Here is a 20,750-nt window from a genome sequence, read left to right as displayed (position 1 = left end):
TTATTTAATGTTGTTGTATAGAATAATTCCTCATAGATCTGTGTCCATGTGCAATAATAATAATGAGAACATACTTTTATTTACCGAAAAGATAAAATCCAAATTAAATCAATCGAAAATTATTAATTATATATTAATATTAATATATTATTAATCAAAGTGCAAATAAATAAGATGAAAAATATAATGTACGATCCTCTCGTGCTCTCCAATCAGCAAGTGCTTGAGAGTAAAAAATATATTTAAAATCGGTTAGGTAGTGCTTCTGTCACAATATATGCTATATGACGAGCGAATTACCGCGTTAATCAATTTTTCATTAAAAGATATCGGCCATAAAATTATAAACAAAGTTAGATAAAAATTGTTATAAAAACCCGCAGGTAATATTTCAAATGAATTGATAATTAATGAACGTTTATTATTGATTGAATTTAAGTTTAATTTCAAGTTTTTATATTTCTGGCGTTTGTATTAACGTATTATATTATTATTATTTAGTGTAATAATGTTGTTGTTGTTGTTGTTGTTATTATTATTCATATTATTACTATTGTTGTTATTCTTATTATTATTATTAAAAATTGACTTAATGATTGACTGAATGAATGTGTCGTGAGTCGGAAAGGTTATCCATTTCAAATGAGTGAATGAAGGAATGGATGAAGGAAGGAATAGATGAATAAATGAGGTAATGAATGATTGAATGTGGTATTATATAAATGAATGAAATAGATTTTGTTATTTATGACACTTAATTTTATTTTATCAGCACTCTAAAGCAGCATAAGGTTTATCTTTCAAGTTTTCTCTCTTTTAATTAATCTTTCGTACCTTCGTTCGTACATTCATTCATTCACTAATTCATAAATGCATTCATTCATTCATCATTAATTTGCTTCTTCATCATTCGATCGATTCATTCAGACGTTCATTTATTTATCTGGATACATTTATATAAAACATACGGTTTATTATATATGTATATATATATATATATATATACATTAAAACAAACTTTAAATTGATTAATGTCAACAATTCGGTATAATTCATCCAATACTGTAAAATATATAAAATATATATTTATGTGCGTGTGTGTGTATGTGAGTGTGCGTGCATGTTCGAAATCGCTAAAATGTCTGCGTGAATTAGGATTTAAAGCTTTATTGATTCATTTTGTCTCTACTATTTTCAATCATTCCTAATTCTATAACCGGACTAACATATATATACATAGATATATATATATAGGTATATATATATACATATATATATATATAATAATTCTCTTTCACTGATTGGACAGTATTTTTGCAACATTGCCTAACATCGTCCGCGTTACATACAGATCCGTGTCTTCAGGCTTGCTTAACTATGATAAATGATTCAGCTTTAGCATGGTTAGCAAGTTCGCCGCTGATATTGGTAGTTTTACCGATTTCTGTAATAATTTCAGTACTCATGGTAAACTAAATCAGGCTTTGTGGTCTTAGTTGCTTAATTCGTTGGCGTCTGGTATTTTTTAAACTTCGCGTACTCTATGCAACTCTTCAGTACTATATACATAAATATATATATACGACTTTTGAAACTTTTTATATATACGTCAGTGTTGTATAAGTACAAATATATGAGTATATATATATACATATACATTCGTTTGTATAGATCTGAATTTACATAAATTCATATATTAGTACTTGTGTACATTTCTTATGTAATGGCCTTTCCTATCGTCCGCTTTACTTTTTAGATATTTTAGAGAAGTTCTCGAATCTGTGAAAGAAGAAGAAGATTATGAGATACACACACACACATACATACGTACAAACACAGAGATACACACACATACATACGCTACGTACAGACACGTACAAACATACAATTAGCCGATGTTATTTTCTAATACATTCTTAGGTTTATTTTCTGTCGGGTGTCGTTTGTCTGTAGTGGGTGCCTTTTTTTAATTTTAGCATTCAAATTTTACAAAAAGAATTTTTTTTTCTTGATGTAACATTAAGAACATTAATGATGACGTTTCTTTATTTTAGAATAATCGGGTCTGTCAATTAATTAATTTATTTATTTATCTATTCCATTTATTTGAAAAATTAGTTTTTAAAGAAATTTCGTCTAACAAAAATTTATACAATCTCAATCAGACTTACATGAAGCCTATTTCATCCTACATTACACTTTTCCAACGATGATTTCATATTTTGAGAAAATTCTAAACTTTTCACCGTACGATATACTATGTTTATTACTACTTGTGCTAATGTAGTTGGGAGTACTAGTACCTAAGATCGTACTGTCAGTTTTTCATCACTTGTATTTTACTACTACTGCACTATGCTCCTTATACTGATGCTGTTTTCTTACAGTGCAATTCTGTCTGCAACATTTTTAATGAAGTTAAACTATTGTATACATTTCCTACATAATATTATTATTACATCAATGTGTATGTATGTATATATATATATATATATATATATATATATATATAGAGAGAGAGAGAGAGAAAGAGCGAGAGAGAGAGAGAAAGAGAGTTTCTTGTATAATTGTATGTTGTATACTATGTTTGCTTTATTCCTTTTATTAGTTTAGTTAAGTTATCAACGTCATTCATTGAGACATTTTAGCAAACGTTTTTAATTAATTCATTTTTTTAATTTTAAAGGTTACTTTGATTTAATAAATAAACAAATAAATGGTGAATTTTGAAAATTTTGTGAGTGCGAAAATGCTTGTTTGACAAAAAAAATTGAAAGATGAGCAAATTTGTGAGCACATCACTGATTATATCTGATTTCAGTAAATACATGTTGTCCCTAATCAACTGCCAATTTCAATAGTTGCCATCGTTCAGAGTAAGCCGACCTGTGTAAATGGAAGGAAAAATTGCCAATGTCAACCTTCATTTGCTAGCAGCAAAGGTGATGGAATAATGTTGAATGCTTTTTCTAGAAAACATTTGTAGCATAAATAATGTTTTAAACTAAGTGTCAATTTTTTGTAATTTTGTTTTTTCAAATAAATCATGTTTTTGCATTAATAACCACACAATTCAATGTCATCTGTTGTTTCATTGTGTGCAATTAAAAAAAACAAAACTAAACATTTCTTAGACAATGTATGACTCTAGAAAACACACACATACAAATATATATATATATATATATATATATATATCGCTTTCCAAGAACATATATATAGATATACATTTTGCATTATATTATACAATAAATATTATTTATTAAAAATAATCAGTTATTTAATGGCTGTCTACTACTGCTGCTGCCATTAGAACTAGTGCTAGCAGAATTTGTTGGATCGAGGAGAGCTTTTTTCTTGGCAAGTTCTTTGTTGACGTGGGTCTGAAGTCTGTTCAGTCGATCCTGAGCGTTCTGAAGGATGTTGTTCGCCAACATCACTCGACGTCGAGCGTTTGTTAATTTTTTCAAATATGGTTCCAGTTCCATTTTTGAGTTTTGGAGTTCGGCGATTTTTTTCAGATCATCTGCTAGCGTTTCTATACTGTGGCGTAGTTCCATTTGACTCTGACGAACGGCCAGTACACGCTCGTCAAGTTGGCCGACGGCGGGTTTGAATAATTCCAGCAGGCCATCCGCAAAAATTTCGTTCGTTCGCTGGTCTTCCTCATCAATCTGAGCTGATTCGGCCATTTTGGAAAAAGAAGTGGCGTTCAAAATGAATACTATTGAAAAGTTTATTGCGTACGAAAAGCAAAACTATTCGTTTACTTCAGCATGTTATAAATTTTGTTTAGTAAATATTTAAATCACTAAGAGGATCGAAGCAAAGTTCATATTTTGTCCATTGCATTGTTTGTTTACAATTTTTGGAGATGTGCGTTTGTAAAATTTTGCAGGAATCAATCAATCAATCAATTAGCTTATAAAGCGCTATTTCCGCGATGTTCAACAGCGCTCCTCAATGAATTTTGAAAACAGATGAGTCTTGAGATCCGCTCTGAACTTCGCAAGTGATGGAGAAGTAGTCAAAAAAGTAGGTAGAGCAGATACGTACATAGAAGAATGATATGTTTTGTTTTTCATTTTTATTGTTTTGTTTTTATTGTTTATTAGTTTTTTGCACGGAACAATTTAAAATATAAATGACACAGCGCTATAAAAACGACACATTATTGTTATCATTATTACCATGAACAAAGTATACATAGTTAGGCTGTACAGTGTACAACACTGATAGAATTGTGTCGGTAAAATACGAAACCATTCCTTAATCTTTCACTTTTAAAATTTGTATAGAGTTGAACGGCGGAATTTTGTTTATTTCATAGTCTTCATATCTTCCACTATTTGTTTTACGATGGATCCAGATGATCAGTTCGGAACAAAAAAAACGATGCTGAAATTAGGATTGGCCGCTGATTACTACGCCGTCGTATGCCCCACGATCGCACGTCACTACATGTCAGTTGGTCCAATCCAAACTTTCATTACATTACTACATTTTTTAATTTAATTTTAGCAGGTCCCACGATTTTTCAAAAAATTTTTTTTTGTATATAAACTACTTTTTCTTATAAAGCAAAATTTGCTGATTAAAATAATACCATATTTATTATTGTAGCATTTATTAATTAATTGAATCTCTGTTCTTACTCAACTGAATTTTTAATTTATTTTATTTTACATACTTTTGTATAAATATTAATATTCATTATTAAAAGTAATTAATTAAATCATTAAAACCACTGATTTAAGATTGCAATATTATTTCCAATGATGATTCAAATCAAAAAAAAAATCATTAAACAAAATCATAAATTTATTTATTTTTCACCATAAAAAATATTAATGTTGCGCTTTTTTATTTTTAAACTTGAATTATTTATCATTCATTATTTAGAAAACGAGCCAGCGAACTGCACAGTTTAGCAGGTTGTTTCTTATTCACTTCATTCATAATTTCTTATCTAATCTAATCTAATCACTAACCTAACTGAACATTATATAAACAATATTATTACAATTAAAATTGATTTTATATTATTGCTAAATTTATATATATATATAAGAGTAAGACTGTCAGAAATATAATTATTGATGGAAATCATAGCATGTTTCTCGTTATTTAGTTTCTTGTTTAATTTTTCTAATGGTAGATCATAAATCATTGTCAAGTTTTTTGAGTTCAAAACCAAAATATATAATCTAGAATTTTCTGTTAATCATACAATAAACTTTATATATAAAATATTCAAAGATCAATTTTTTTAACCAAGGTTGGAAAGAGAAACCAACAATGAAATTCTGCCCAAACTGTGCAACCGTCTGGAGATGCGACAACGTAAAAATAGCCTTCAAACCACGAATAAAAGTTAACCAAAGATTAAAAAAGTTACTTGAGAGATCAGAAAGAAATAAACCATTGAGCAAGCTGCAATCAAAGTATGTCTCTTTATACAAAGAAGGCATGAATAGAATGGTGAGCCATTGGAAAATTTTATGAATGTATGGCCACAATTTAAATATTACAGATAAATATTATTAATAACTAATAACCAAAAATAATGAATACTATTGTAATATTGCGTAATGATAACAATAGAAAATGATAAATAGATATATATTACAATGTATCAACTAATTACTCTATTACAATACAGGTCTACGAATGTTTGGTCTGTAGCAAGAAATCTATTCAAAAAGTTGTAGGCAGACCAAAAAAGTCAAAACAAGTCAAACCTGGTGAGAAGAAATTAGGTAAATTAGTGATTGAATAATATTTCAAACACAGATCTTAAAAATTTTTTTTTAAATTGTAATTTACAGTTTTACGTTATATTTATTTGTAAATAATAATTAGGGAATAATATATTCAATGGGTCTGACGAAATTTAATTGAAAAATGACAATTAAACTATTACTACGTAACAATGACTGTTGCAAAATAAATTGAATTTAAAAATAAAATACTTATGAAAAGAAAAACATCATAGCCATAAATATTTGATCACTATTTTTGTAGAACCTTCTAACCCAACGAAAAATGGTACAAAGAAGATGAAAATTGACAACACCCTAGACAAAAAAGTCACAAACACAAAAAAGAAACAGGCCCCGAAGAAAAGATCGCTTCTCGAGTGTCTCATGAATGACAGATATAATTTTCAGGTTACTCATTGATGAATTTATTAAGAGGCTTTCATTATTATCATCATTATTTATTTATAATATTATCACCAACATCCATTGTTAACACTATTTGCAGCAGCTCATTATAAACTAAATACTTTTGAAATGTTTTTGACAATAAATACTAATCATAATTAATTAATTACAATTAATTATAATCAAAAATTATTGTATTAATCGTTTTTATTCATTTGTATTTTGACAGATGGTCACATCTGCAGGCATGAACAAATAGCGTGAATGAATATATATATATATATATATATATATATATATATATATATATATATATATATATACTTTTACAAGTTATTTGTAATGAATATATAAAAAAAACTTGAAGAAGCTACAATTGTGTTCATTTTAGAATCTAAATAATTAAAAAAAAAACAAAAATATAGATGTTAATTGTTTCAATAAAGCATTGAAAAGTTGAAGCTGAGAGGGTATAAATCATTGTTCAATGGATGACGACAAAACAGCAAGTGACACAGAGTTGACTTTTGGCTTCCTGGCATTAACAATCATGTGCATCGGATGCTCGACTCTGATAGTGTAGAAATCAAATGAGTCGCCTTTGTATGAAAAGTTTATTCTGTTCAGTCTTGGATCCGGAATGGCTATTGAGTCATCAATTTTGACACCCCATCCATGGAGAGCGTTGTACACTGTGACTGCTGTAGAGTCTTCATTCTTATCCACTATTGAGAATGTAAAAGAGACTGAGCTATTGTTGAACAAACTGCCTACAACCTTACCAAGTAGAATTGTTTTGGGGTTGGGACCTGTATTCAAATCTTTTAAATTTTTTACAGAATAATCCCCATCCTTCAAATAAACAGGTAAGTGCGAACCCAAATGTAACTCTGGAGTTATTTTGCTAACAAATGTCTTCAGTCTTTTTCCTTTAATGTTACCTTTTGTTGAGAGCAAGTGTGTTGTTTCCTTCAAATATTTCACCAGTTGACTTTCCTTTTGAGCTGCCTCTTCGAATGTTGGTTGCAGTCTCAATGCCACGTCGTAATCTAGGAGGGCTTTCTCATATTCTTCTAGATATTCATAGACAGTTCCCTTATTGTAGTGCAAATCATAAGAATTACATGCCACTGGGTCTGTCTCAGCTCTGATGTATGCAGATAATGACTGCTTCATTAAATTAGGATTTTGACTGATGAAATATTTGGCCAGGTTGGCATTTCCAAATGTGAGCCAGGAGAATCCATCCGTTAAATCTAACTGGAGAGCTTCTTTGGCTAGATCAAGGCTGGTGTCAATATTTTTTAATCTTTCTTCCTGATCTTTCCAAGTTGATCTTGTAATTAGTGAAAGATTCCTCAGTGATGCTTTGTCTTTTTTGTGGTTTAACGAAGCCAGGAAACAATTTTTTGCCCCGTCCATGTCTTTTTTTGTCCAGTACAACTCGCCCAGGCAGTTCCATGCCTCTGTTAATGTGGGGTTCAATTTAACAGCTTTTGATAGCAATTCCTCTGAAATTTCCTGACGATCGGTCGCAACACTCAATGCCTTGCCACGAAGCATTAGATATTCGGCTTTATTTTTCGTTTCATCATCGAGGCTGTCCAATTTGGCCAGAACTTCGTCCAGTCTTTCCTGAATGAAGTGTTGCTTTTGTCCTGCGCATGAGACGTCATGTTTAGTGAAAAAATAATCGCGATAATGAATTAAATCTGCTACCATTGAGTTTATTTCTTCCATCATATTAATTTTTAAAATTGAATGATGACTTTGACTGCTTTTTTTTGGTAAAAAGGCGAAACTTGATGAGGTTGCCAACGAAAATGTAAACAAAACTAAGTGTCCACTTTTAAATTTTTATTTTGTAGGTGCGTTCATAAAATAAATAACGTTAAAACATCCGATAAATCAAGCATAATATGAGAAAGCAATCCTAACTTGAATTCTTCAAAAGATGGATGGTTTGAACTCCATGAAGTCATTTAAATTAACGTTTATTTATAACAAAGTACTCCATTCAACTCATCAACCATTTAAAAGAACTTACAACAACAAGATTTTAGTATATAAGTTAGTATATTTTGTTTTGTAGACCAATACAGATGCACTGATACCTCACTTCATTGCAATTTAAATATAATAACGTTATAAAACAATGAAACATTTGCTTGAGTCAATTTTACGTCACAAGAATCCCCTGGTCTTCATGCTATAGTGACTGGGTACGAACGCAAGAATAATCCTCGCCTATCGCATACAATCAATTAATACTTGCTGTGTGTGTGTGTGTGTGTGTGTGTGTGTGTCTTTGTATGCGTGAGTGTGCCTGCAGTAAGATCTACAATTGCACAAACACAGACAGGTTTATACATACATACATAGAATATATATATATGAATGATTCGGAGACCAAAAAAAGAAAATTAATTCTTGTGGGCTATATATATATATACATATATATATACATATATATATATATATATATATATATATATATATATATACATATATAAATATATATATATATACAAATGTACAACATGCAACACTTATAGCCTAATAAACACTTGCATAGCTCTTCAAATTAACGAGGTGAGAGAAACATACACACAAATACACAAACACACATACACACGCACACAAACGCATGCATTTATACATATAAGCATACATCATTACATACACACAAATACATACACACATACTTGTGTTATTCCATGCCACCTTGCATTCAAAAGTTATCTAATAACAACAAAAAACATGATATAAATACGTATATTATATATATATATATATATATATGTGTGTGTGTGTGTGTGTGTTTGTTTGTTTGTGTATGTGTGTTTGTTTGTTTGCGTGTGTGTGTGTGTTTGTGGTGTGTGTGTGTATCTATGTATAGAACATTATTAGTGTTTCATGCTCCTACTTATCAGAAAACCTTTGCTAAACATAACATAACAATCTTTGGAGGATAAACTACAATAACATCACAGATAACTTTGTATGCACTTTTGTATATATGTTTGTCTATACAATCATATACACAAATGTATATATGTATTTATGTTTCTTACAATACTACTGTATAAAATACGGTCTCCTCCAACGGTTATATGTATGTATGTATGTATGTATGTATGTATGTATGTATGTATGTATGTATGTATGTATGTATGTATGTATGTATGTATGTATGTATGTATGTATGTATGTATGTATGTATGTATGTATGTATGTATGTATGTATGTATGTATGTATGTATGTATGTATGTATGTATGTATGTATGTATGTATGTATGTATGTATGTATGTATGTATGTACGTACGTACGTACGTACGTACGTACGTATGTATGTATGTATGTATGTATGTATGTATGTATGTTTGTATGTAAGTGTGTGCGTGTGTATGTGTAGATGGATTTGAATGCTTTCCGTATTCTGTTGCTCAGAGTTAGGAGAAAATTTACATTTGCACTATTACAGCTCTCTAGTGCAATATAATAACAATAATAAAAAAAATTATTGTTATTAATATAATTTATAATAATAATTATTATTATTGTTGTTGTTGTTGTTGTATAATAATAATAATTGTAATTAATTTTTTTTTCGTTTAATAATGGTGTAATATTTTCGAAGTTTTAATATAATTCGCTAAAAAAACTTTCTTATTATCTTTGCTATTTTATTTGGTTAGCAATATTTTAATTAATTAATTAATTATTAATAATAATTGTTATAATAATAAAAAATAATAACCTCTTTATTTTTTAGCATAAATCTTCGAGTTTTACTTTTCATATTGAATCATTTCCTGGTAATATTGATCCGAATTAATTTTTATTTAGAGAAATTTTTCTGAAAAACACTAACTATAATAATAATAACAATAATAATAATAACAATAATAATAATAATAATAACAATAATATCGGCAACAATAACAACAGCAGATAACATCAACAGCAACAAAAACATCAACAGCAACAACAACAAAATCATCAACAACAACATCAAAAATAATAATATTAATAAAATTTTTTTTCAAAAATGGCATTAAGAGCGGGAAAAGTTGGAGATGCTTTGGAACTAGAAATGAAACGACAAAGAGTTAGTTGATGTTTTGTTGTTGATGATGTTGCTGTTGTTGTGAGTTGATGTTGTTGATAATGTTGTTGTTGTTGCTGATGTTCTTGTGAGTTGATGTTGTTGACAATGTTATTGTTGCTGATGTTGTTGATAATGATATTGTTGTTGTTGATGTTGTTGTTGATGATGTTGTTGATGATGTTGTTGATGATGATGTTGTTTTTGTTGATGTTGTTGTTGCTGTTGATGATGATGCTGCTGATGATGTAGTAGTAATAGTAATAGTGGTGGTGGTGGTAGTAGTAGTAGTAGTAAATAAGTAGTAGTAGCTGTAGTAGTAGTAGTAGTAGTAGTAGTAGTAGTAGTAGTAGTAGTAGTAGTAGTAGTAGTAGTAGTAGTAGTTCACTTCAAATTCAAGTTTACCATGTCTGAGTTAAATTTATGAGCTGCTAAACGTTCAGACTTTTAACGATGAGAGAATCTTTCAATAGTTCCTGTGGCCAATGAATGAATGAAAAAATGAATGAATGAATGTATGAACGAACGAACAAACGAACGAACGAACGAATGAATGAATGAATGAACGAATGAACGGAACGTACAAATAGCAAATAGTAAGCGAACAGATAATTAAATGAACAAATGAATGAGAGAATGAAAAAACAACTAGATAAATGAATGAATGAAAGAATAAATGAATGAAAGACGGAATAAATAAAGGATGATTTGCTGTTCATTGCTTTCCAACAGTTGTTTTATACATAGAGGCAGACTGGTCTAACTTTTTTTTCATCCGTCAATCAAACAACATCTGTATTGTAATTTGCTGATTATTTTTATTGTTATTATTATTATTATTAACTCTTAATTCATTAATCTCAGCGGTTTTAACCACACGCACGCACACACACACACACACACACACGCACACTCGAACGCACACGCATACTGATTTCATATATACAAATAGATTCATAAATACACACAAACACACACACACACAGAATATACAAACAAATATCCAAACATACACACACACAGACATCCACTTAGCACATACAAACAAACGCCCAAACATACAAACACACACACACAGACATACTCGTAGCACATACAAATAAACATACAAATACACACAGACATCCACAACACATACAAACAAACACCCAAACATACACAAACACACATCTACACACAAATATACACAGACATTAACATAACACATACAAACAAACACCCAAACATACACAAACACACACACCTACACACAAATACACACAGACATCGACATAACACATACAAACAAACAAGCATACAAACAAACAAACATACAAACACCCAGAGATACGAAAAGGAAGAGGAACTTGGTTTGCCACAGAACATAGCCGAGTGGATAACGAGAGTCGTCGATATCAATGTCACGCCTCCTGCAAGTCAATTCGTTATTTCGAAATTGTTTAATCTTTTGTTTCGATATAACAGGGTATTTCGCGGTATTAAACAAGTTAATTCAAATGTATTTTATTTCGATATAACCGAGCACTTCGCTAAGTTGATTCAAATGTATTTTATTTCCATATAACTGAGCATTTCGCTAAGTTGATTCAAATGTATTTTATTTCGATATAACCGAGCACTTCGCTATATTAGACAAGTTGATTCAAATGTATTTTATTTTGATATAACCGAGCACTTCGCTATATTAGACAAGTTGCTTCATAGACATTTTATTTCGAATTTCAGTATTATTAAGCAAATATTTCAACATAACCTTGTATTGTATCACCACATTGTGTTCATTCTGATCTAAGAAGATATCTCAACATAATAATCGAGTACTTCAATACAATAAGCATATATTTTGTGGGAATAGGCAAGTATTTTTATATTCCAGTCCAGTATTTCAATTTCACTTGATAAGCTAAGCAAGTATTTCAAACAGTAAGCAAGTATTTTATAATAGCAGTTAAGTATTGGCATATGGCAAGCAAGTATTTCAGTAGGACATTGTAATCAGGAAGAAACTTTATACAATAAGCTGGTATTTTGTAGTTTTTCAATTCAAACGCTTAATTTTTTGTTGTAAACAAGTTATATAACCTCATACATTAATATTCTCTAATTATTATTATTATCTGAATTATTATTTTTTGTATTATAATTATTATTATTATTATTATTATAGTTATAATAATAATTATTATTATTATATTATTTGCTAAAATAGGGCTGGTATTTTGTAGTTTTTCAATTCAAACGCTTAATTTTTTGTTGTAAACAAGTTATATAACCTCATACATTAATATTCTCTAATTATTATTATTATCTGAATTATTATTTTTTGTATTATAATTATTATTATTATTATAGTTATAATAATAATTATTATTATTATATTATTTGCTAAAATAGGGCTGGTATTTTGTAGTTTTTCAATTCAAACGCTTAATTTTTTGTTGTAAACAAGTTATATAACCTCATACATTAATATTCTCTAATTATTATTATTATCTGAATTATTATTTTTTGTATTATAATTATTATTATTATTATAGTTATAATAATAATTATTATTATTATATTATTTGCTAAAATAGGGCGGGGTATTTGATTACAGAACGATACACTCTATGCTGAAGGATGGAGCTGTACTATGCAAGTGAGTGAATGAGTGGATGAATGAATGAATGAATGAATGAATGAATGAATGAATGAATGAATGAATGAATGAATGAATGAATGAATGAATGAATGAATGAATGAATGAATGAATGAATGAATAATTGTATGAACGAATGAATAAATGAGTGAATGAATGAATGAATGTGAGTGAGTGAGAGTAAGCGGCTGAAGATAGATACCTATTAGTGGAAGAGAGGAATAAAAGAGAAAGAAAAAGAAAAGAACAATGAAAAAGTAAAAGAGAGAGAAGAGGAGAGAGAAGAGAGAGAGAGAGGAGAGAGAGAAAGTCTAATGATCGTGATGATGATATATGGCGATTTTAATGAGCTTAATGATCAACGATAAAGATTTGCTCCGGAGTATTAAAATGATAATGATGGTGATAAAAATATTGATGATGATGCTGTTATGGTGATGATGTTGTGATAGTGGTGATGATATTATTATGGTGATGGTGAAGATGAAGATGGTGGTGTTGAATTGTACTGTATGAGTTGTTAGCTGCGATTTCGTAAATTCGTTTCATCATTATCATTATTATTATTGTTGTTGTTGCTATTATTATTATTATTATTATTATTATTATTATTGCTGCTGCTGGTTTTATTGCTTTTTATTGATGTTAATCTTATTTTTCCCTAATTTAAAAATACTTATTTGTTGCAAACGCTGATCCGCCGCATTCTAACGTTTAACGATACACTTTTATTTACTTCATCCTTCCATCCGTTTATTCCTTTGCTCATTCATTTGTTCTTTCATTCATTTAATCGTTCATTCATTCATTCATTCATTCGTTCGTTCGTTCATTCATTCATTCACTCTTTTCACTCCTTTTCATTCGTGTATAATTGTTATTATTAATATCGATAGTTTTTTACCATACAATTCTTAAATTATTCGTTCCTGCGTTTGCTGGTTCCTTTAACTCTTCATTCATTCATTCATTCGTTCGTTCGTTCGTTCGTTCATATTTCCGTTTGTTCATTTATTTGTTTATTAATTCATCCATTAATTAATTCATCCATTCATCCTCATAAAATATTTAATTCATTCCTTCACCTATCCACGCCTTCTCTCCATCACTCAACCCACACTCCACAAATCCCATCAATCAACCAACCCTTCATCCCTTTACTGCCCAACCTAACCCAAACTAACCTCCGACCTAAGACTGATGAACAGACTCCACGAACACGACCACCTGCCAAAACTTTCCTTCCGGAACAACGTGAAGAGCAGCTTTGTGGCCATAGCGAACATCGACACCTTCTGCATAGCGGCACGCAACTACGGCGTCCCGGACAACTGCCTCTTCCAGTCGACGGATCTCTACGAGGGACGCAAGGGTCAGATGCTCAGTGTTCTCAACTGCCTCGATCAGCTAGGCAAAATTGTTCGTTCGTTCGTTCGTTCTTCCGTTCGTTCGTTTGTTTTTTGTTACAATTTTCTTTCACGTTTGCGAATTACATTACCAGTTATAATAATAAAACACAACTGCTACTACTACCACTACTGCTACTACTACCACTACTGCTACTACTACCACTACTGCTACCACTACCACTACCACTGCTACTGCTACTATAAGTACTCTGCTACTACTACTAATTATAATAAAAATAAATTTTTTTTAATTCTAACCTAACAACAGGCGAACAACAGAGGATTTTTTCCCTTCTACCAAGTTATCCTACCGCCCAAACCGGATCATGATTAAATAATCGTATTTAATCGCACTATTCGGTCGAATATTTAACCGTAGTTAATCGATGAGTTAATTAATCGTGGTTGATTGACAGAGTATAATTAATCCGTATTAATTGGTCAAATTATCGATCCTGGTTAATTTATATTTAGTTAGTTATCGTAAGAAAATCGAAATAAAGCCTTAGAGTGATTCGTAATTAATCGTATTTATCAGATTGATATATGTATTTATGTTGTAAGTATTCATTCATTCTTTCATTCATCCATCCATCCATTCATCCATCCATTCATTCATCCATTCATTCATTCGACATTTGATTCGTTTATTTTCTGCCATTATTATTTCCCTGCTTATTTTAATAATTGATGCTATTTTTTCAAGAAAATATTAATTTGATAAATTCATTTCGTGATTGAAACAAAATAAAAAATATGCATAACAAACCAAAAAAGCTATGTCTTTGTGATTCTGTTTTTGTGTGCTCATGTATATGTGTGTTTGTCTATAATAATAATCTCAATTTGATAGACTTAACTCTTGTGTTTCATCAGTGAAGGACTGGCATTCCCTTAACTCTCTTCAACGAAATGCCCAAAAATCTGAAATAATGTTTTACTGCACACCACAGCAACTCACGAAATGTTCTCCACCCACCAACGAGTCAATTGGCGGATCAAACATCTCTAAATCAACAACTCTTAACCTTCTAGGTGTTACTTTCCACCCGTCTCTAACTTTCAAAGCTCACACTTCTTCTCCCATCAAAATTCGCAATTACATCATTTGGTCTATTCGCCACATTCGATCTTTTCTCACAGTCGAAATGGCCACACTTTGTTATACAGAACTCGGGCAAATCTAATTTTCTCTCTTCAGCACATTTAACACAGACTAGCCAAACTCGTTTCAGAATGACCTCGTTTGTCTTCCAGTTCATCCTCTCTTGCTCGCCTGCACTGGCTCTCGGATTCATCAATGCATCAAATATAAAAGCATAGGGTGCTGCCCAAATGACTTTATTATTATAATTATTTGTTTGTATGTGTGTGTGTGTGTGTGTGTGTGGTGTGTGTGTGTGTGTGTGTGTGTGTGCGTGTGTGGAGCGTGTTTTTAGCGGAGCGTGTGAACAGAAAAATGTTTCAAAGTTTTATTTAGAGAGAGAAAAATAGTTTTAATATAGAATGCAGGCCAGCCGTATATGTGCTCGTAGAATAAGTATTCCTATTCGCTTCAGAGTTATTTTCGCACCTGAAAAGACATTTAACAATTTGTAACAATCATAATATTACTAATTATATTATTCAGCAAACTAATTAAAGTTAATCGTAATTAATGAGCTAACTTAATCAACGTGACGTCAATGCATTTCTAAATTAACATAATATATGAAAGCAACCTACCTACTTAACATAATAGGGTAATAGTTAGTATTTTTATAAAAATAAAAATAGAAAAAATAAAATAATAATAATGGGACATTTATATAGCGCCCAATTTAGCCTCAAAAAAGTTTGGAATGAGCTTTTCCCAAACAAGCCATACACATATGCCTCCACAAAAAAACCAACATATAAAACACACACACAGTTAACGAAAACTTTCTTTGTATTCGATCCTGGTCACTGCGACGCAAGAGACAAGCACTTCACCACTAGGATATCGCATCACTGATGATTTATTTACTACCATCAAATAAAACTAATTGGCCCTAGCCAACCGAACTACCTCAATTGTGGTGGCGTCAATCTCTCTTTCTATCTTTCCATCATCTTCTCTTTTATCAAGCCATCTGTCGACGTTAAACATGAAGACCTGATTGCTCCGCTCCACGGTCACGTGGTCCAGAAACCAACCGGAACCGAACTTCGTGCCGTTGTGTCCGATTGTGATCTTGTGGATCTATGGACGGTTGGATGGATTGATGATGGAGTGATGCAAGAATGAATGAATGAATGAATGAATGAATGAATGGATGAATGAATGAACGAACGAATGAATGAATGATAAATGAAGGAAAGAATTGATGCACGGATGTATAGATGGAAAAAAGATGGATAGACGGATGAATAGACAAAGAATGGATAGATGAATAAAAGAACGTCTACCTCAAAGATTTACCTATTCCTTTATATTTAAAGATATGTGTGTGTGTGTGCCTGTGTAATATTGTGTGTGTTGTTGCGTTTACACGTGAGTGTGCGTGCGTGCGTGCGTGTGTGTGTATGCGTGTGTGTGTGTGTGCGTGTGTGTGTGTCACTAACTTTTCCAACGTCTACAGCATCCATCTGAAACACATCCAGGCTGTTTCTTTCGAATGGATTTTTACTTTTGCTGAGGGATTTTTTCAGGATCAACCTATCCGTCGTTCTACTCTTTCCGTGTAGCGCCACATAAACTTCAGAATCGGTCCCGGCTCCAAACTTATTTCCGGTTTTAACGGATATCGTGTATGTTGTTGTTGTCGTTGTTGAGTCAGATGAGTGATTTTTGTTCTTCTCGTCATCGTCATCGTCATCTGAATCGGATTTTTTTTCACGATCTTTGGTTCTATCTTCATGATGATGATGATGATGATGATCGTGATTATGTTTATTGCCAGTATCATTATCATTTTCTTCTTCTTCTTCTTCTTCACCGTCATTATCAATTTTACCGTGCTTGGTTGGTTTATTTTTCGAGCCAGTTTTGGCCGGCGAAGATGATTTTGCAGTCTTTTTCTTCTTATTATTACCATTATTCTTTCTCGATTTACTATTATTGGTTTCAGTTTCGTTTTTACTTTTAGCGCCATCTGGGAAAATGTAAATTTCATTTTTGCTGTCCTCCTCATCCAGCCACTTACCGACACTAAATAGATATGCCCGATTGGCCGGCGTCGTTACTTTCAACCTGCTAAGGTACCAGCCGGAACCTAATTTGGTACCATCGTGTCCAATGCGAACCTTTTTTATCTGGACAGGGTCATTATAAATAGTTTTTATGTGCTAATAATAATAATAACAACAACAACAACAACAATAATAATAATAATGAGAACATTCTTTTATTTTCTAACTCCAAATACCAAATGTCAATGATAAAATAATTATAAAATCCTATTAATCTAAAATGTACGTCACTGCTAAAGTGAGTATATTTTAGAGGGGGCTGGTTTAATTGCTCGACTGGAGTTCAATCATTCTTGATATTATTTTGACGCTATCAATCAAATTTTATGATAAGCATAGAGTTGCAATAAAATTAATAAAAAGACAATAATAATAATAATTTTAATAATAATTTTTAATAATAATAATAATAATAACAGCCCAACGTACCTTCCCTATATTCAATGACGAAACCGTAAAATGATCGGTCTGACCTGTCTCGAATAAATTACTATTGCCTTTTTTATTATTATTATTTCTATTATTATCATTCTTGTTGTCTTTTTTATTGTCGGATACCGAGACGGTTTTATCGAGAAACATCTTCGACGTTCTTCCCTTCACGCCGAATAGTTGGATGAATACCTTTGAGTCGGTCCCGGAACCGAAATCCGTACCGGTTACCGTCTCGATATCGTAATTCACTTTTAAATAATTTTATTGTATGTATGTTTATATCTATGTCTGTCTGTCTGTATGTATGTATGTGTAGTTTATATATGTATTTATGTATTATTATATTCAATATATTAATAGTATTATATTGATTGCAATTCTTTACCGTGTTAAACTGCTGCTTATCAGATCATAAATTAATGAAACTACACATACCGTTGGGTTGATTTCATCTTTATTTTACGTTTTCAGATTTACAAGTGAACGCGCAATATGAAGCAAAAATTATAAGTTATAAATTATAATTATAGATAATTATAACCTCTTTCATATTTGTCTTTATCATCAGCTTTTTTACGCTTGGCCTTTTTTTCTGGCGATTTATCTTTAGACGGTTTCGATGAAGCTGTGAAGAATAAATAATTCTTGTTTAATTATGGATAATTATGAATAAAATTGTAAAGTCAGTCAATCAGTCAGTCAATCAATCAATCAATCAACCAACCAACCAATCAATCAACCAATCAATCAATCAGTCAATCAATCAATGAACCACACTCACAAACACTGGTCGGTTTGAGATCCCTGACTATCTTCCCATCCTCCTCTTTCTCGTCAAACCACCTGCCAACTTTAAATCCATACACATCTCCGGTTGATTGGCAGCTCACTTTTAGCTCTTCCAAGAACCAACCGGAAGCCAGTTTCGAACTGTCATGGCCGATTTTAACTTTTTCGATCTTTGATAATTGTGTAGAGATAAAACCTTAACAAAATTATACTACTGCTGCTGTTGCTGCTACTGCTACTACTACTACCAATACTACTACTACTACTACACTAACAAGCAACAACAGAAATAATAATAAAAATATCAAACTGACTTTTCGAATTAAGGGCGCGAAAACTTCGAACGTGTCGACCTTTCCTCTCTCAAACGGATTTTTATTATTCGACTTTTGCAGTAATATTCGGTCGGATCTCTCGCCATCCTTGCCGAATAGTTGAACGAATATTTTCGAGTCCGTTCCCGATCCAAATTTATTACCGGTTGTCGTTGTGACGATGTATTTTGCTAGGAGAGAGAAAAAAAATTAGATTGAGAGAGAGATAGAAAAAGGGAGGAGAAAGATAAAGAGAAAGAAAAAGAGAAGAAGAAAGGAGAAATATAGAAAGAGATAGAAAAAGAGAGAAAGAGAGAGAAACTATGTTAACGTAATTGAAAAAATGGAAAAAATTAACAGCCGTTACTTTTCTTTGCTTCGTCATCATCTTCATTCTCCTTCTTTTTATTATTATTATTATTCTTTTTCTTTTCTTTATTACTATCGTCATCATCATCCTCATCATCATCATTTTTCTTTTTATTATTATTCTTATTGTTAAATTTCGATTTCTTATTATTTCCATTCTTATTTTCATCATCGTCATCATCATCGCTATTGCTACCTTCGTCAAAATCATCATCATCATCACCTTCATCTTCATCATCACCACCGTCATCACTACCATCATCATCTTTATCGTTTTTATCATTATTCTTATTGCTATTGCTATTTTTCTTATTCTTATTATGCTTCTGATCGTGCGAATTCAGCTTCTGATTGGTCGATTTTTCAGGCGACTCTATTCGGGAAGGAATAACAATAACAACAATGATAATAACAACAATAATAACCATAATAATAATAATAATAACAATAATAACAATAATAATAATAACAATAATAATAACAAGACCACCTTTTAATATTGTGGTGGGCGTCAAATCCCTCTCTATTAATCTGTCCCCAGAATTTCTGTCGAAACTCTTGTTAACGTCGAACACGTAGACGAGTCTACTGTTTGCGGTCGTCTTCAGTCTGAGGCTTCCCAGAGTCCAACTTGTATTCGACTTAATGTGATCGTGACCTATTTTTACTTTGGTTATCTGTGTGCGTGAGTTTGTGCGTGAGTGCGTGGTGTGTGTGCGTGTGTAAGAGAGAGAGAGAAAGAGAGAGAAGAGAAGAAGAAGAAGCCTCCTCTTAATTATTATAACTATCTTCCATGATACAAAAATTGCTTTTTTGTATATTTCAATCATATTAATCAAATTACAATTGTTTTTTGTTTTTTAAAAGTAATTTTACTTAATTGTAGTGTGTTTGTAATTAAAATATAATAAAATAAAAAAAATTTTTTTTTAAATGATTTAAATCTTATATATGATGATATTCCTCTCACTAACCTTTCCAACGTCTGTCGCAGAGAATTTAAATTTATCCAGAAAACTTTGCGAGCTGGAAGATGGCGATGAGGATAATTTAAGAGGGATTTTTTCCGATTTCAAATATCTACCAAATATGATGACGTAGATGTTGATGTTGTTGTTGCTGTTGTTGTTGTTCACCGATTTTGATTGGCTGCCCGTTGTGATGGTTAAATGGTAGGTCGCTATTGATTGGTTGGTTGGTTGGTTGGTCGCTATTGATTGGTTGGTTGGTTGATTGATTGATTGATTGATTGATGGAGTTATATTGATTGGTTGGGTGAGTTACAAATGTAACAAAAATTAAA

At 31.2% G+C, this 20,750-nt stretch overlaps 5 protein-coding genes across 5 annotated transcripts; 2 read left to right on the top strand and 3 right to left on the bottom strand.

The window, feature by feature from the left end:
* Positions 1–3,338: 3,338 nt before the first annotated feature.
* Positions 3,339–3,647, bottom strand: HELRODRAFT_146610 (hypothetical protein; the record flags this gene model as incomplete). The annotated part of the gene is made up of 1 exon (XM_009031130.1): positions 3,339–3,647. A coding segment is annotated over one exon (309 nt), but the record flags the coding sequence as incomplete, so codon positions are not given.
* Positions 3,648–4,359: 712 nt separating this feature from the next.
* HELRODRAFT_181310 (hypothetical protein) lies at positions 4,360–6,285 on the top strand (the record flags this gene model as incomplete). Its single annotated transcript, XM_009031129.1, has 6 exons — positions 4,360–4,463; positions 4,903–4,934; positions 5,279–5,481; positions 5,663–5,759; positions 6,025–6,170; positions 6,268–6,285. 6 exons carry the CDS (start codon positions 4,360–4,362, stop codon positions 6,283–6,285), a joined length of 600 nt encoding a protein of 199 aa, XP_009029377.1.
* Positions 6,286–6,644: 359 nt separating this feature from the next.
* HELRODRAFT_157915 (hypothetical protein) lies at positions 6,645–7,910 on the bottom strand (the record flags this gene model as incomplete). Its single annotated transcript, XM_009031128.1, has 1 exon — positions 6,645–7,910. The coding sequence occupies one exon, from the start codon at positions 7,908–7,910 to the stop codon at positions 6,645–6,647; it is 1,266 nt and encodes a 421-aa protein (XP_009029376.1).
* Positions 7,911–10,220: 2,310 nt separating this feature from the next.
* On the top strand, positions 10,221–14,661 carry HELRODRAFT_181308 (hypothetical protein; the record flags this gene model as incomplete). The annotated part of the gene is made up of 5 exons (XM_009031127.1): positions 10,221–10,280; positions 11,602–11,763; positions 12,857–12,918; positions 14,115–14,337; positions 14,596–14,661. 5 exons carry the CDS (start codon positions 10,221–10,223, stop codon positions 14,659–14,661), a joined length of 573 nt encoding a protein of 190 aa, XP_009029375.1.
* Positions 14,662–15,382: 721 nt separating this feature from the next.
* Positions 15,383–20,473, bottom strand: HELRODRAFT_181307 (hypothetical protein; the record flags this gene model as incomplete). The annotated part of the gene is made up of 11 exons (XM_009031126.1): positions 15,383–15,666; positions 16,049–16,052; positions 16,378–16,542; positions 16,914–17,603; positions 17,970–18,223; positions 18,517–18,619; positions 18,785–18,934; positions 19,079–19,269; positions 19,671–19,820; positions 19,938–20,124; positions 20,422–20,473. Coding segments are annotated over 11 exons (2,230 nt in total), but the record flags the coding sequence as incomplete, so codon positions are not given.
* Positions 20,474–20,750: the final 277 nt, after the last annotated feature.

Source organism: Helobdella robusta (genome assembly GCF_000326865.2).
Source record: "Helobdella robusta unplaced genomic scaffold HELROscaffold_70, whole genome shotgun sequence".
Classification (NCBI taxonomy): Eukaryota; Metazoa; Annelida; class Clitellata; order Rhynchobdellida; family Glossiphoniidae; genus Helobdella; species Helobdella robusta.
Note: the sequence above shows the minus strand (reverse complement) of the source record. Positions and strands in the feature narration are given on the sequence as shown.